A 15,503-nucleotide genomic window follows, 5' to 3' on the forward strand; every position below is an offset into this window, starting at 1 on the left:
TGGCATTGGGGGGATGTAACCCCCCACATTATACTGAAAACTTCACTTTTTCCCTAAAAAAGAGGGATAAAGTTAAGTTTCCAGTAAATGAGGGGGGTTACAACCCCCACAACGCCGGTGTGATCTCTGTTAAGTAAAGTGGGGGGGTTCCCCACCAACACCCCCCGTCGGAGCCCCTTAAAATACTGTTTTTCTTTGGCGCGCTTCCACCTTGCGCTCAGTTGTCTGCGCGCGCTTCTGTCTATGAACTGTGGTTCCCAGCCCTGTCCTGGAGGACCACCAGCCACTCGGGTTTTCAGGCTAGCCCTAATGAATATGCATGAGAGAGATCTGCATATAACGGAAGTGACAACAGGCATGCAAATCTGCTCCATGCATATTCATTAGGGCTAGCCTGAAAACCCGATTGCCCTGGTGGTCCTCCAGGACAGGGTTGGGAACCACTGTTGTAGAATGCATTCGTGTAGCTCCCGCCTTCTGGGATAAAAGCACGCTTAACCAGCCCCGATCTACTGGCGCGGGGTGGGGGGGGGGGGAGGTCGCCACGCGCATGCGCCAGCACGTCCCGCGACGCTCTTTGACGCCCGCCTCCCTCCTCCTCCGACGCAACTTCCTGTTTCCGGCGACGCTGCCCGCGTGAGAGAGGTTACAGTCGGAGGTTCGAGCCCAGGTAGCCGTTGGAGCGCGAGGGGAGAGGAGAGGCGCGAGACGACTGTGGGCTGCGAGGCGCGTGCCTTGGTCTCCCTGCAAGCGGCGCCTATGGGTAAAAGGAGGCGCTCCTGCTCCCCACCGGTCCTAGGAGGCAGCTCTGTAGGCGCCTGAAACCCCTGAGCAAAGTCCTTGACTGCCTCCAGGGGCCCCAATCATTTTGGAAAAGTTGGCTCCTATGGCTGCAGAAGAAGGAGGACGGATTGAGACATCCGGGTTTTACTTCCACCGTTTGCAGTGAAAGTAAAACCCGGATGTCTCATCTGTCCTCTGCAGTGTCGCCTCTCCACTATCTGCAAATATCTTGGCTCTGTTTGAAAGGGAATTGGAAATCTGCGCCTCCAAGCCCCTTTTTGAGGAGCCCTATGCTAACCCTGGGACCCCTGACCCCCAGCGCTCTTCCTCTCCCCTATGTTCCCATGCACCTCCTTGGAGCTGCAGTTTCAAACTTCAGCCAGCCAGCAGCGTTGGCGACATGATTCTGCTGCCGTTTGGCCTGCCCCAGACGCCTTCAGTCTGCAGCATCGCACCTGCGCGGGAACAGGAAGTCACCGCAGGCTGAAGGCAGGCCGACGGTGGCAGGATCCGTGTTGCTAACGCTGCTGGCTGCCCAAAGTTTGGAAACTGAGACATGACATGATCGAGACGTTCAAGTATCTCACGGGCCGAATCGAAGTCGAAGAGGATATCTTCCTTCTCGAGGGTCCCCAGGGGGCACCCGTGGAAAACCAGGGGAGGGAAATTGCACGGTGACACCAGGAAATTCTTTTTCACTGAAAGAGTGGTTGACCGCTGGAATAGTCTTCCACTTCAGATCACTGAGGCCAGCAGCGTGCCTGATTTTAAGGCCAAATGGGATAGACACGTGGGATCTATTCACTGAGTTAGGTGGGAGAGGGTCATTGCGGTGGGCAGAGGCCCTTATCTGCCGTCTATTTCTATGTTTCTGCAGCTCTGGAAGAGGTGATGGCTGTACTGGAGAGAGTGAGTTCAAACTCCCTCCAGTTCAGGAAACCATCTGGACACCTGGACAGTCCTCTAAAAAGGGAACGTGGCTGGGTAAATCTGGACATCTTGGAACCCTATTCTTTCAGCACTAAGCAATGGCTGCTGCCTGGGATACTTTTATGGTTTCAGCTGTTTTACGGTGTAACGTCTATGATCCAAACCTCGTGAAAACATATCTGCACCTTCACAGGGAGGATGCCTATTGGCTAAAAACTCAGCCTGAGAGAGAGAGCTCTTTACAGCTAATCTTAAAGAGTAGAAGGTGGTCCAGTGAACAGATCTGTTTATGCATTTTCTTTCAGTGTATCCTTAGACTAATGTTAGCTGAACAGAACACAGAGGAGTCTTGAGAACAAGGATGTAGCCATGGGTGGGCCTAGATAGGCCTGGCCTATACACCCAGCAGCTACAGGTCGTAGGCAGCGGCTGACCAAGAAGCCTTCCTTCTGACACGTTTGTGACCTGTTGCCAATGGCCGGAAGAGAGAGGCTGCACGAACTATGGAAGTTGCTTACCTGTAACGGTAGTTCTCCTTGAATAGTTGATCTTATAGCCACAAAGTAGGTGATGTCACCATATGACGGAGCTGACCCGGCTGGTCCCCAAACTGCTCTAGACAAACTTTATAGCGCATGCGTCAGCCATTCCCCCCGCAACACATACTGTACCCCTTCAGTTTAGTTATGAGCCAGCAGCAACAGGAGAGGCTGGGCGGGTCTATGTGGCTTTAAGATCAACTGTCCAAGGAGAACTACCGTTACAGATAAGCCATTTCTCCATGGACAGGTGATCTTCAACAGCCACACAGTGGGTGCCTTCCAAGCTAGAAAGGTAATGGGCAATATGATATCCCAGATATTCCGGGAACCCGCCCTGTAGTTTCCTGATTTGCTGATTGTCTGCCTTTCAAGTACTAGTAAGCTGGATTTCTATTTTCTGACCAGCTTTTATAAAGTGCCATCTGATTGGGTTTAGCACTCAGTTTTGGGGGGTTCCTAGTTAGGGTGCCCCCCTTCTGTCAGTGCATGATGTTTCTACTTATAGTACTATTATATCGTTCAGGATACTAATGTTTGATATCTTGATTCAATTAAGTTGTTGCTGTTTTGCATTTCTAATTGTGAGCAGAATACACTTATTTGTCGGGGAGTGTAGTCAGATATATAGATACCAGATAGTCATCTGCAAATTCCTTAAAACATAAAAGGTTTTGGCTGTTACCTGATATACTGTAGTGGAAGGATGTTGCCGCCACACATATCTGTCTGAAGAACTGTTCTGCCAAGTAAGGAATCCGTCTGGGACGCCACATCCAAACAGTAGTGCCTTGTAAATATATGAGAAGACGACCATGTTGCGACTCTGCAGATGTCAAGCAGAGGAGCGTATCTGATATTTGCCCTTGAAGTCGCCATCGCTCTCAGGTTGTGCAGTTATATGAGGCAAAGTTTACTCCTTCAAGCAAATCACTCAGTGTTTTAATCATTGCTCCTAAGAAAACCAGGCTCTTGGAACTTGTTAAAATTTGGGTTGTTTTGACCAGATATATTTCTTTGTCATTTAGGACCTAGTTCATCCAAATTTGAGGCTTAAAACATTTGCAGCCGCAAGTTAATCTTTGATCTGAATGAATAGAAATAATATCTTTCGTTTTTAATGTACAGCGCTGTGTATGTCTAGCAATGCAATAGAAATGATAAGTAGTAGTGAGGGGAGGGAAAGTGAGGCCTGCCCCAAATTGGCTGTCTACCTATGCCACTGCTTGAGAGGAGCGGAGATGACAGCTTTGTTGCCACATACAGGGATGTAATTTTGATTGAATACAGAGATGCCATGTTCTAGATTGGAGACCTTTTGGCCAGTCCTGGTTTTGAGCTTACACCCCCAAAGCAGTGTGAGATTTATAGTGCCTGATTCTGCCCATTGAAATCAGTGTTGCAAGTCCTGTAATGCACCAGGATGGGGTGGCCAGACATTCTTGGACCGCCCTAGAATAGAGGAGCCTTATGACCTTCGTGTATCTGCAGCTAGGTTAATCGCCATTGTCTTTTGTTTTCCTAGGGCGATAAAGCTGACAGTCAAAGATTATGGGAATAAAGGAGAAATCTGAGAAAGATAAAAGGAAGAAGAAGAAAAAGAGACAGCATTTGAAAGTGTGTAAAGGGGAGAAAAGCAAAAAGACTGAAACTCGCAGCAAGAAGGGAAGAGAAGCATTCTTCCAGAGTACAGTAAACCCTTCATCCTCAGAGACTGGAGGCAATGAGGTTCCTGCCTCAAAAGGATCACATAAAGCTGGGAACCCACATAAGGGACTGAAGAAGAAAGAGATCTGTGATTCCAAGGAGAAGCAGCAGCGGCCTAGGCTGGACCCCAAAACTGTGGGGTATTTCCGGAGAGTGCATGAAACCCTCCAGCAAGATTTTGACTCTGAGCAGGAGAAAAGTGAGGAGAGCCTGAACTCGATAAACTTCCTAAAGCTTATTTCGGTAGGGCAGGGGTGTCAAAGTCTCTCCTTGAGGGCCGCAATCCAGTCGGGTTTTCAGGATTTCCCCAGTGAATGTGCATGAGATCTATTTGCATGCGCTGCTTTCATTGTATGCTAATAGATCTCGTACATCTTCACGGGGGAAATCCTGAAAACCCGACTGAATTGCGGCCCTCGAGGAGGGACTTTGACACCTCTCCTGTAGGGGAAGCAGAGCATTTGTTATTTGAATATATTTTTTCTTTTACTTTCATATCACACAGGAAATCATGAGATAGACACAGAAGTAATATAAAGAAGTATTTCACCATGGAAAGTGACATGGGGACTTCCTGGGAGTAATAATAAAGTGAAATACCTTGGACAAACATAGAGGATCCTTAGCAAATCATTGGGTAAAACCAGCGGTCACAGAATCTGGGTTACTGCATCCAAAAAGGAACATGAACAAGAGGGTGCATGGGTGGGCCTGGAGGTTGTTAGTTATCAACATAGGCTGTGTTTTATTATGGAGGTGGAGGGAATGCAGTTATGTTGAATATATTTCTTTATTTGCCTTGTAAAATGAAAAGGCACAGGGGCAGACTGTAAATGAAAGACACTCATGGAATGGGCTACATGGAATGAGTGTAATTCACTCTGTCCTCGAGAGCTGCCTGAGAGAGATTTGTATACAATGGAGGTAGTAGGTATTCAGATTTTTTCTCATGCATATTCATTAATGCAAAATTGGGAACTTTCAATCACATAAAATAGTTTCCAAAACAATTTAACCAATACAAAAATAAGAAGCTATGTTTACATATATATATATTATTAAATGAATATTTTTATTACACATCACACAACCATTTATGCCTAATGAGGTGAATCACAAGTATAAACCTAAAAAGATTTTCTATTAAAATTGAAAACCTGGTATTGCAATTAAGTAACTGTCCTTTCAATATGAAAAAGTCAATTCCATGTACTCCAAAAGATATACTTCTTGTATCAGATGAGACACTGTGTTGTCAGGTCATTACATTTTCGTGCCTTTGTATCCCCCCGTTGATCAAACAAGCAGTTTTATCAGCTTGGCTGGCTGATAAAACTGTTTGATCAATGGGGATAAGAGGTCACAAGATATAATGAACTGACAGCACAGGGTCTCATCTGATACAAAAAGTATCCCCTCCTTTTACTAAACTGTGATAGCGGTTTTTAGCGCAGGGAGCCACGCTGCATGCTCCGTGCTGCTCCCGACACTCGTAGAGTCAGGAGCAGTGTGCAGTATTCAGCGCTGCTCCCTGTGCTAAAAACCGCTATCATGGTTTAGTAAAAGGGAGGGAGGTATATCTTTTTTTTTAATTTGTTGAATTTTCAATATTACAAACAAGCATAACAATCACCACTTGATACAGATCAGAAAAAAAAGGGGGTATTTCTTTTGGAGTACACAAAATTGACTTTCATATTGAAAGGACAGCCACTTAAGGAATAATTGCAATCCCAGGTTTTGATTTTAATAGAAAATTTTTTAATGTTTATACTTGTATTAGGTATAAATGGTTGTGTGATGATTTGAAAATATGTAATAAAAATATTCATTTAATAATATATCTATGTATGCATACATATTTATTGGGGATATCCTGAAAACCTGACCTGTTAGCAGCCTTTGAAGACTTGGAGTCAATACCAAGAGGCTAGACTCTTTCTTATGCACACACATATGTAAACAATTCTCCCCCCCCACCCCCGAGTTGTTGGGGAGTTCTTTACCTGTAATTGAATTTCTCTTCTGGTAATAGTGTGGGCATCTCTGATTCTTGCCCTCCTTGTTTGCAGGGCTCTTTCTGAGGAACGTGTTTGAAGAAGTGAAGGGTATTGAATTTGCACTTGCCACAGACACCCTTGGGAGTGTTGTGCTACAGAGACTGTTGGAACTTGCCTCCCCGCCACAGGTCCTGCACCTCCTGTCCGTCTTGGGCAATCACTCCTTCCAGGTCTCCTGCCACCGGAGTGGCGCTCATGTCGTGCAGACTGCTCTCTTACAGTACTCCCGGCTCCGGGAGCATGGACAGCAAGCAGCCGGTGCCGAGGAGGGGGCAGAGGAAGAGGCTGCCGGGACACTCGAGGACATTGTTTTACACCTGTGCACAGATGTGAAGGATAAGTTCCTGAAGTATAATGAGAATACACATGGAAGCTTTGTGGTGCGGAGTCTGTTCCAGATTCTGGGTGGGATTGTTCTGCAGCAGGAGAACACAAGGAAAAGTTCACATGGCCGTACGGTCAAGGGTAAGTGAGATTTAAGAAAAGATGGGGGATAAGAACTGAATTGTCCTCCACGGGCACTAGAGAGGATTCTAATCTTTTACGATAAACTGTTGTTGTTTTTTTTTTCTGTTTAATGGTTTATTGCATTCTGTTCATTGTTGAATCAAGTACTTTGCTATAATGCCATTAATCTATTATTAGAAAAAGTAACAGAGTAGATGATGATGGCTACGCAGAAAGATGTTTCACCACCTAATAGAGGAAGGACCGAAGGTACAGGATATTTTATCAGTGGAGATAAGGGAGCTACAGCAGCAAATTCCTTTAAAACTATGATTAGAGAGCCTAGCATTAGGGAAAAGCAGCAGAGGCATGAGTGGATCACCAGAGTTTTGTATAAATTTTGCCTGTACCCCATGGATCGAGGTTGTTCAGCCCTGTGGCATTACCTTCCCTGCCTCCAGAATAGCTGTCCCCCTCTGCCACTGCATGGCTCTCTTGTGGGTTCGAGCCCTGATATGGCCAGTCTCCAGTGATCTTATGAGATTATGAAAACATGCTGCTGAAATCACAAAAGGCTGCACGTCATCAGAAGGGAACAGCTATTATGGAAAGAGGGTGTAGCAGGAACAGACTGGGGGAAACGCTGAGAGGCGTTTATTGAGGTTGGTTGTGGTGAGTTGATATTGAGGCTGGTGGACCCCAAGGAAAGGTGATTGAGACAGAAGTGTTGAATTTGAATGCTGTGGATGGGCCATTTTGCCATCATGTTTCTTTCTTTTGTTCAGGAAGGAAGGCAACGCCTGGGAGCCTCCCACTGATAGAGTTTGAGGTGCCAAAACACTTCCTAGAAAAGTTAGAGGAACTGAGCAGCTGTTTCCAAGAGAACATTGCAGGTAGGAGATGTCAGTCTCAGAGTACTGGTAAAAGGAACCTGTTACAAAATGGGAGCTGCAGGATTTATGAGCTTTCTTCCTCATTTAATTAAAAATGTATATACCGCATAACATATTGGTTGCCCACATAATATACTGATTGCCCTTTAGTCACATGGATATGAACAAACAATAGACAGACATCTTATCAATGAAAAGTTCAACAATAAGACTGTAAAAAGTTAAAACACAAATATTCGTTGGCACTATATCTTACAGGAAGAACAGAATTAACAACATTTTCATAGGAAAGCATTAACAAAGAGCTGCATTTTAAAATTGATCATCACAGCCAGAACTCCTGCACAAGTCTCTAAGCGCCTCCTAATGGTGGAGGCTGGGACTTCAGGAACTGGTAACTCCACTTACATCCAGTGCCCCCTCCTGGAAAATGCTGGGATCATAGGGGCTAGTATCTTGCCTCATATCCAGCACCTCCTGCTGGGAGAAACTGGGACTGTAAGAGTTGTGAACTTTCCCACTTCTGCACTATAGGAATTACCGTATTTTTCAGTCTATAAGACGCACCTGTCCATAAGATGCACCCCCCTGTAGAGGAGGAAAAAAAAATTTCCTCCTCTACAGGGGGGTGCGTCTGATGCTAAGCAGCCCGCCCGCAGCTGAAGGAGCCAGCCTGAAGCTGCTTTGGTACCTTTTTAAAGTTGCGGTGCTCTCCTGCTGGACAGCTGTCTTTGGAAGCAGAGTGGCGCGACCTTTGCGCTTCCTGCCTGGTCCCACGCTGCTCAGTGATTGGCTGAGGTCAGTTCTCATCAAGGGGGGGAGGAGGAGGAGGGAAAGGTGTATTCGCTCCAAAAGACGCACCCACTTTTCCACCCCCTTTTTTGGGGTGGAAAAAGTGCATCTTATGGAGCGAAAAATACGATAAACTCTAAAGCACTGATTTGCCTCTTTGTTTCCTGGTTCTCCTGCAGTGTTTGTAACGGGTAAAATTGCCAGCCTGGTGCTGCAGGTGGCACTGCGAGTGCTTCATAGGAAACTGCCATTCGTTTGTGCTGAGCTCTGTGATGCCGTTGTCAGCTTCCTGTCCTCTTGCAACCCCTCTACAGATTGCAGGTAAAGCAGTAATGGCTGACCTTCACATCATCATCATGACTGATAACATCACAGAGTCTGTTTTCTGTGCATGATTTGACTCTTAATCTCATCCATAAGATCTCTTTTTGGATGGGGGAAGGGCATGGAAATAGTATTGGAGTGAGGTTGGGTTTGGTTGGCTCAGGCTTTTGATTTGCTTGAAAATGTGATTTTGTAGCCACGTGGGGTATAATGCCTGCTGTTTTAAGGCACCCTCGGTTTGAGCATGCATGATTTAAAATTTCTAATGTGAGCAGAACACATCCTCCTGAGCTCACAGGCAGAAGAAGAAATACAAAATCAAACCAGGCTCCCTTACCTTTATCAGCACTGTCCACAGTGTATAGGCTAGATTCACCTGAGGAACCGGGCTTATGGCCTTGCTTTCCTTCACATTCTCCTTTCTTCCATCCTCTCAGTTCTCTTTTGATGTTCCTGAAGGATCAGACCAGCAGCCGTGTCTTGGAGGAAGTTCTGCTGGTGCTGGATGGGAAGCATCTGAAGAGACTCTTTAATTCTCACTTTAAAGGACAGCTACTTGTGCTTTCTGCCCACCCAATTGCCAACTTCACCATCCAGAGACTGCTAGCAGCCCTTCCCTCCAAGAAGCTGGTAAGAGTCCCTCAAGCCCAGATTTGAAATCTTTGTACCAGACCGGAGGGGGGGGGGGGCTGGGAATTCAGGAACTGGTAACTCCACTTATATCCAGTCCCCCCTCCTGGGAAATGTTGGGACCATAGGGGCTGGTATCTTACCTCATATCCAGCACCTCCTGCTGGGAGAAACTGGGACTGTAAGAGCTAATATCACTCATTCTTATACACATAGATTAAGATGGATTATTTGTTGGAGGAACCAGGGCTGTGGAGTCGGTGCACCAAACCTTCCACTAGGAGTAAACTAAACTTAATTCTAAAGGCTGGGTCTTCAATCAAAAGGTGCTCGACTCGGTTTACAACAATGTAAATATAGTTCATAAATATAGAAGAAAAATGTAATCTAGAATGGCTTAGTTTCCAAAGTGTTTAGTAAACAAGAAAGTTTTCAGAGCTTTCCAAAATAAAACGAAGAGGCGTGTTAACTGAAACAAGGACCGTGTCGGGTCCCTGGTTTGTACAAAGCTGGTGACATTAACCACAACTAATAATTATTTTAAGAAACCTAGCCTACATCTTGTACTTTTGTCTGCAGTCTTTCTTTATTTGTGGGGTGCTTACAGGACCAGCTTCCCCCCCCCCACCTCTAAATTAGAGCAGACAGAAGAGTGAGCAGCTTTGAGCTATAAATTTGAGTAAAGAAAGACACAGACCTTTCTCAAAAGTCTTGTTAGAGGAGGAAATATTAAAAATGAACTGGTAAAGGTTCAAGAAAAAGTTGAAAGACGTGATTTTCTAATTGCAGCTCTGAATTTATTGGGGGGGGTAGATTTGAATGAGTTAATATCAGTTACAAATAGTCTGTCAGTCACTGAACAATGTTGTACACCAGCCACAAATCAAGGATAAATGAGTAATAAATGGTAGAAAGGGAATTTCAAATCATGTGCATCCTACAGAGCGCCAGAGGAGGGTTCTGGTTCTGCTTTGTCTTGGGGGGGTTCTGTTGTAACCCAAGCTGATATTAGGCTTTTGCTTTTCAGTTTACCACAGTTTTTGATGAGCTCAGCCCAGGGCTGGAAGATGTGCTGGCAAAAGGTCACATGGGGGTGATAACCGAGCTGATAGCAGCTTGCAGGAGGCATGGCTGTAGGCAGGAGGAAGGGCTGACCCGCCTCATGGAGGTTTGTGTGTGCCTGTGCTCTTATTTTATCAATGATCCTTTTTGGGGTAGTGAATGGAGGGTGGGGGAGCCTGAGCTGCCTTTCTCTGGGAGACTCAGTGGTACCTCCTTTTTTGAAGATCTTGAACTCCCTTCCAGGAAGAGTGGGACAGATATGTATGTGGGGAAGGAGGTGTATTGGAGTGGAAATGTATGTGTGGGGGCGGGGGGGATACCCTTTTGCATTTCCAAGATTAGTAAATGATGCTGTTTGATGTATTTGGAATCCTGTAGGCATTTCATTGTGCAGAACCCGTATCCCGCCAGATCACCTGCTCACCTCTCTTCCTATCACTGCTCACGTACGAAATATTTTTTGGAAAGGATGACTCTGAGTGTGCCACGGAGCATCAGGTAATTGGGAAAGGGGGATGGGAGCATATTCTGCCCCACAAACAGCGTCCTGCTTGCACCGGGCACCACTTAACTTCTGGGTTGGTACTTGGAAACATCTCTTAGCTAGCAGGGGCTCTGGGACAATGTGGTTGTGGTAGTAGTGGGAGGGAGGGGTAAGGGGGTTCAGCCTAGATCTAGCAGGTGCTCTGGAACAGTATGCTGGGCGGGGGGCTGATCTTAAGGGGTGGCTGAGTTCAGTCCTTTGTGGTTATTGTTGCTCACTCGTCAGCATTCAGGGGGATTCACAAATAACGTCTAACTTTCCATTCCTGATGGTGAGCAGGAGAGCGAGAGGCCACTGCAAGATATCAACTACCACGGCTCACTGCTGATGCAACACCTCCTGCACTTCTCCAGCCCTGCACCCGTGCTGCTCAGCCTTGCTGCTATGACTAGCACGGACCTCGTGACCTTGGCTCGCAGTCAGGCTGGGAGCCATGTGTTTGACGCACTGTTGACCAGCAGCTGCATCGCGGAGAAGCAGCGGAAGAAGGTCCTGCGGAAGTTAAAGGTTGGCTTGAGGCTGAGTGTTGAGCATTTCTGAGATGTAGAACCGGCTAACTCTTAGGAAACATACACTACACCGAAAGCACATTATGCCTTCATAGGGGGGCAGATCACTTTGCAGAATGCTGCATGGAGACAGATCACACTGCAGGGTTACTACTAATAATAATTTTTTTTTTTTTTCCAAAAATCTTTATTCGTTTTCATATCTTACAACAAGTGTATAATAATCAATCAAAAATAAATTTTACAAATCACTTGACATTCTTACTTATGATCATCAAAGCATAAAAGAAACCCTCCCCACCCATCCCACCCATTAATAATAAACCAGTTAAGCAAATATCATATATCCAATCCCACCCTACTTATAAACATATATAATAAATAAAGGGGTGGTTAAGGTGTCTGATCATTAGAATATGTAATCAATGGCCCCCAAATCTTAATTATTATAATTTCCTTGCTGTACAGCAAGCACTCTCTCCATTTTGTAAATATGACAGACTGAATTCCACCAAAAGGTATAATTAAGCTTAGTATAATCCTTCCAATTTCCAACCCCCGTCAATATTAGTAAAAGTTTATTATTATTTGCAGAAATTGGACTCTTAAATCTCATAGATGTACCAAATAAAATAGTATCAGAGGAAAGGGCAACAATGATTATTAATCTACTACTAATTTTTAAAGTGCTACTAGATGTAAACACCATTGTACACATCATATGCAGGAACCTTCTCTATCCCTAGTGGGCTCACAATCTAATTTTTTTTGTACCTGGGCCAATGGAGGGTTAAGTGATTTGTCCAGGGTTATAGGGAACTAAACCCAGGTTCATTAACCGTTAGGCTACTCCTCCACTCCTATCAGGGCAGATTACCAGATATCTTCTTCTTGTAATACGTTTTTTGTAATCCGCCTTGAACCGCAAGGGAATGGCGGACTAGAAATCTCTAATGCAATGTAATTCCATGCTGATTTCCTATCCCTGTTTGCTGGCAGGGACACTGTGTACAGTTGGCCTGCAGCAAGTCTGGCAGTCGAGTCCTGGACAGAATTTGGAATGTGGCGAGCTTGACCATGAAGCAGGAAATGGCCCAGGAACTGGGTACGTCTCTAAATTAACAGATATGAATAAATGTGAAGCAATATAAACCATATGAATCTTCTGTTTAGGTCATCAGATGTGCTTTCCCTATCTTGATCACGTTTAGGCAACGATTATGCCATTTCAACTAGAGAATGACATGGTGACAAAATTCATCACCGTTCCTGTCCCCGCGGATAACTGCAGGAAATAACCCCATGTCATTCTGTAGTGTCTGTTTCAACCTCAGTCCTTCTACACCAGCATTCTTCAAAGCAAAGCTTGCGGGTCAGTGGTTGTGGCCATTCATGCTCTGATTCTTCCCTCTCTCCTTAAAGAATGACATGAAGATGGTTTCCCGCGGTTATCCCCGGGGACGGGGGTCATTCTCTAATTTCTAATGTCACCGTGTCATTCTCTAATTTCAATCATTACTAAGCACTCCTCATTGACCCAATTTTCTACTCTTCCTGCGCCTTATCCATATGCTTTAGTCACGCATTTTCATAGTATCAAAAATTTCAGTTTTTATCCGTGTGCGCTGTGCCATCTGGGGGACATGTTTTGCACAGTGGCTGTTTCAAGGAGGCCCCCTGTGAATGCCATTCGGTCCACTTCTCCCCGCATTCGATGCGATTCTAAACTAACAGAATCATAACTTTGTGATTTGAATGATCAGCCATTTTATTTTGGTTTTGTGTACTTCTTCTTTCAAATAAAATGTTGTATTTCAGGTTTTTTTTTTTTAATTTTAGGACTGAAAATATACTTAACTAAAGTCAGTACAGTGATAAGTTTTGTTACGGCAGGAGCACTTTTTAACAAGATTGATTTATGTTTAAAATATTCTACAGCCGAGCGAGAGCGGGAGCTGCAGAGCGATCTCTTTGGGCATCACATCGTTCGAAACTTTGCGTTGATGCACTTTCTGAAGCGCAGGGGCGATTGGGAAGAGCACCAGGTGGCTGAGAACAAACGCAGGAAGCTGTTTGCAGAGCTTCTGGAAGACTAAGGAAGATGGTGCTTGGATTGTGGGAAACTCCAGATACAGTGATTTTCCGTTAGATAAAGAGGGAACGAAGGGGCCTTTGTTCTAACAGAGGACTGAAGTCTGTAATATGGCTGTATCTGCTTTGTTATCCTCTCCAGGGGGACCATTTTCTTGTGGGAAGATTGAGGGAAATTAAGAAGTCCCCCTTGATGTATTTCTTCTTTCTGCTGTTCCTCCCAGGGTGGCCAGTCACTTTTTAGAAACCTACATTTTAATAATTTAATGTAACCTTGACTAAACTTTTGAAAATCAGGGATGTGCTGGATACTACCCTTGTAATGGTTCTCTCCCTATATTCCCCTGGCTGGAGGCTTTTGAAATAAATATGCACCATGTTTTTGTATGTACAGATCCTTTGTAGTCATAAGAACATAAGCAATGCCTCCGCTGGGTCAGACCTGAGGTCCATCATGCCCAGAAGTCCGCTCACGTGGCGGCCCAACAGGTCCAGGACCTGTGCAGTAATCCTCTATTTATATCCCTCTATCCCCTTTTCCAGCAGGAAATTGTCCAATCCTTTCTTAAACCCCTGTACTGTACTCTGCCCTATTACGCCCTCTGGAAGCGCATTCCAGGTGTCCACCACTCGTTGGGTAAAGAACAACTGCTCTACTGGGGAAAGCAGTATATTTGCAATTAAGAATCTTGATAGCTAATGTGGATGAATATTGGCATTACTGTAAGATATGTTTTATATATTGTAAAGCGAGGGTGTAGCCACAGGTGTGGTGGGGGGGGGGGGAGGAGGCGGTTGGAAGGGCACAGGCCTTTCTAATGAAGAAGTGGTGAGTGAGCAGCAGCAAGAATCCTGATATTTTTGGTAATTAGATTGAAGCTGTGCTCCTTTTCTGGGCTGAAACAAGTGATGTTTTCTTACGATTTTACTACCGGTGTGCCCTCACTGAAAACACAAGATTTGCTGTGACCCCAGCAAAGGAAGGCAACTTGTATCTAATTACAAAAAAAAAAATGTCACTGCTAGTACTGTTTCTCTTTCTGCCACATTGGAGAGGGGGGTGGTATTTGACTTGGGGGAAGATGGAGAGAAAAAGAGGGGAAGGTGCTGGGCCTCTGGGTGGGGGGGGGGGACGAGATGCTAGAATGCAGGAGTAGGGGGCGAAGAGAAAGAGAGGAAATGCCTTCCTGTTGCCTCTCCTACCAGGTCAAGAAAGGAGTGGAAAGGCAGAAAGATGTAGAGGAAAGCAAAAGTCTAAGTTGTAAAGGAAGAATAGACAAGGGAGAGAAGAGAAATGGCAAATGGACAGAATTTGGAGAAAGGAGAATCTGGGGCAAATATGATTGGAAAAACAAAATACCCAGACCACAACCTAGAAAAATATATTTCATTTTGAATTTTTTAATTGGAATAAGATGGCTTTGGGAAATGTACAGTTCTAATGTGTTTGCATTTTGTTCAGTACAAATGGAAATTAATTTCTTATTTTTTTCTGTGTTTCTATATCACCTAACATCTGGTCTCCTAGGATTTTCAATTAAAATTTTCATCTGTATATTTTTAATTTCTATATGTGACCTCTTATTCTTATTTGGTAAGAGTCTGATTTTTCTTGTGGTCTTTTACTGTTAACACAGTGATTAGGGATGTGTGGCACTCACCAATTTGCTTCTTTGAATAAACCTTTGGATAAAGCTGAGCCAGTTGACGTATCTAGATTTTCAGAAAGCTTTTGACAAATTCCTCGAGAGACTCCTGAGGAAATTAAAAAATCATGGGTACATTAGATAGATTGTGAGCCCACCGGGATCTACAGGGAAAATGCTTGAAGTATTTGTAAAACTACAAAAAGATGGTATACAAGTCCTAGTCCCTTTCCCTACAATCTGATATCTCCCTCCTCCCCCCAAAAGCTGTGATCCTGTATGTCTCCCACCTCCTGGACCAGTTGAGTCCCTGGCTCAGGGCACAGATGGTAAAGGATGGCAAAATCCCAGTCTGGCATCTATTCTTTTAGAAATCTGGAGGTAGACTCGACTGAGATTTTGGCACCCTTTATTATTGGTACTCTAGACTAAGGCCTTGCCTAGTCCATAGATTGAGCCACCCCTGAGTGTACTTAGCAGGGGGGTGAAAATTGTGTAGAAAAGTAATAGGACACCAGTGCAAGTGTAAAGGATGTTCATACTCAA

General features: G+C 44.8%; 1 protein-coding gene across 3 annotated transcripts; it reads left to right on the forward strand.

The window, feature by feature from the left end:
* Positions 1 to 528: 528 nt before the first annotated feature.
* On the forward strand, positions 529 to 13,719 carry NOP9 (NOP9 nucleolar protein). Of its 3 annotated transcripts, none has more exons than XM_033925169.1 (11): positions 529 to 670; positions 3,778 to 4,158; positions 6,032 to 6,484; positions 7,252 to 7,359; positions 8,331 to 8,472; positions 8,913 to 9,105; positions 10,133 to 10,273; positions 10,546 to 10,665; positions 10,991 to 11,218; positions 12,220 to 12,325; positions 13,159 to 13,719. In XM_033925169.1, the coding sequence occupies exons 2-11, from the start codon at positions 3,804 to 3,806 to the stop codon at positions 13,314 to 13,316; spliced, it is 2,004 nt and encodes a 667-aa protein (XP_033781060.1). In that variant the 5' UTR covers positions 529 to 670; positions 3,778 to 3,803; the 3' UTR covers positions 13,317 to 13,719. The 3 variants fall into 3 exon arrangements, with proteins under 3 accessions (XP_033781060.1, XP_033781061.1, XP_033781059.1); XM_033925168.1 differs by having other exon boundaries at positions 554 to 763; XM_033925170.1 differs by lacking the exon at positions 3,778 to 4,158 and having other exon boundaries at positions 549 to 763.
* The last annotated feature ends 1,784 nt before the right edge of the window (positions 13,720 to 15,503 follow it).

The sequence above is a fragment of the Geotrypetes seraphini genome, chromosome 16, assembly GCF_902459505.1.
Source record: "Geotrypetes seraphini chromosome 16, aGeoSer1.1, whole genome shotgun sequence".
NCBI lineage: Eukaryota > Metazoa > Chordata > Amphibia > Gymnophiona > Dermophiidae > Geotrypetes > Geotrypetes seraphini.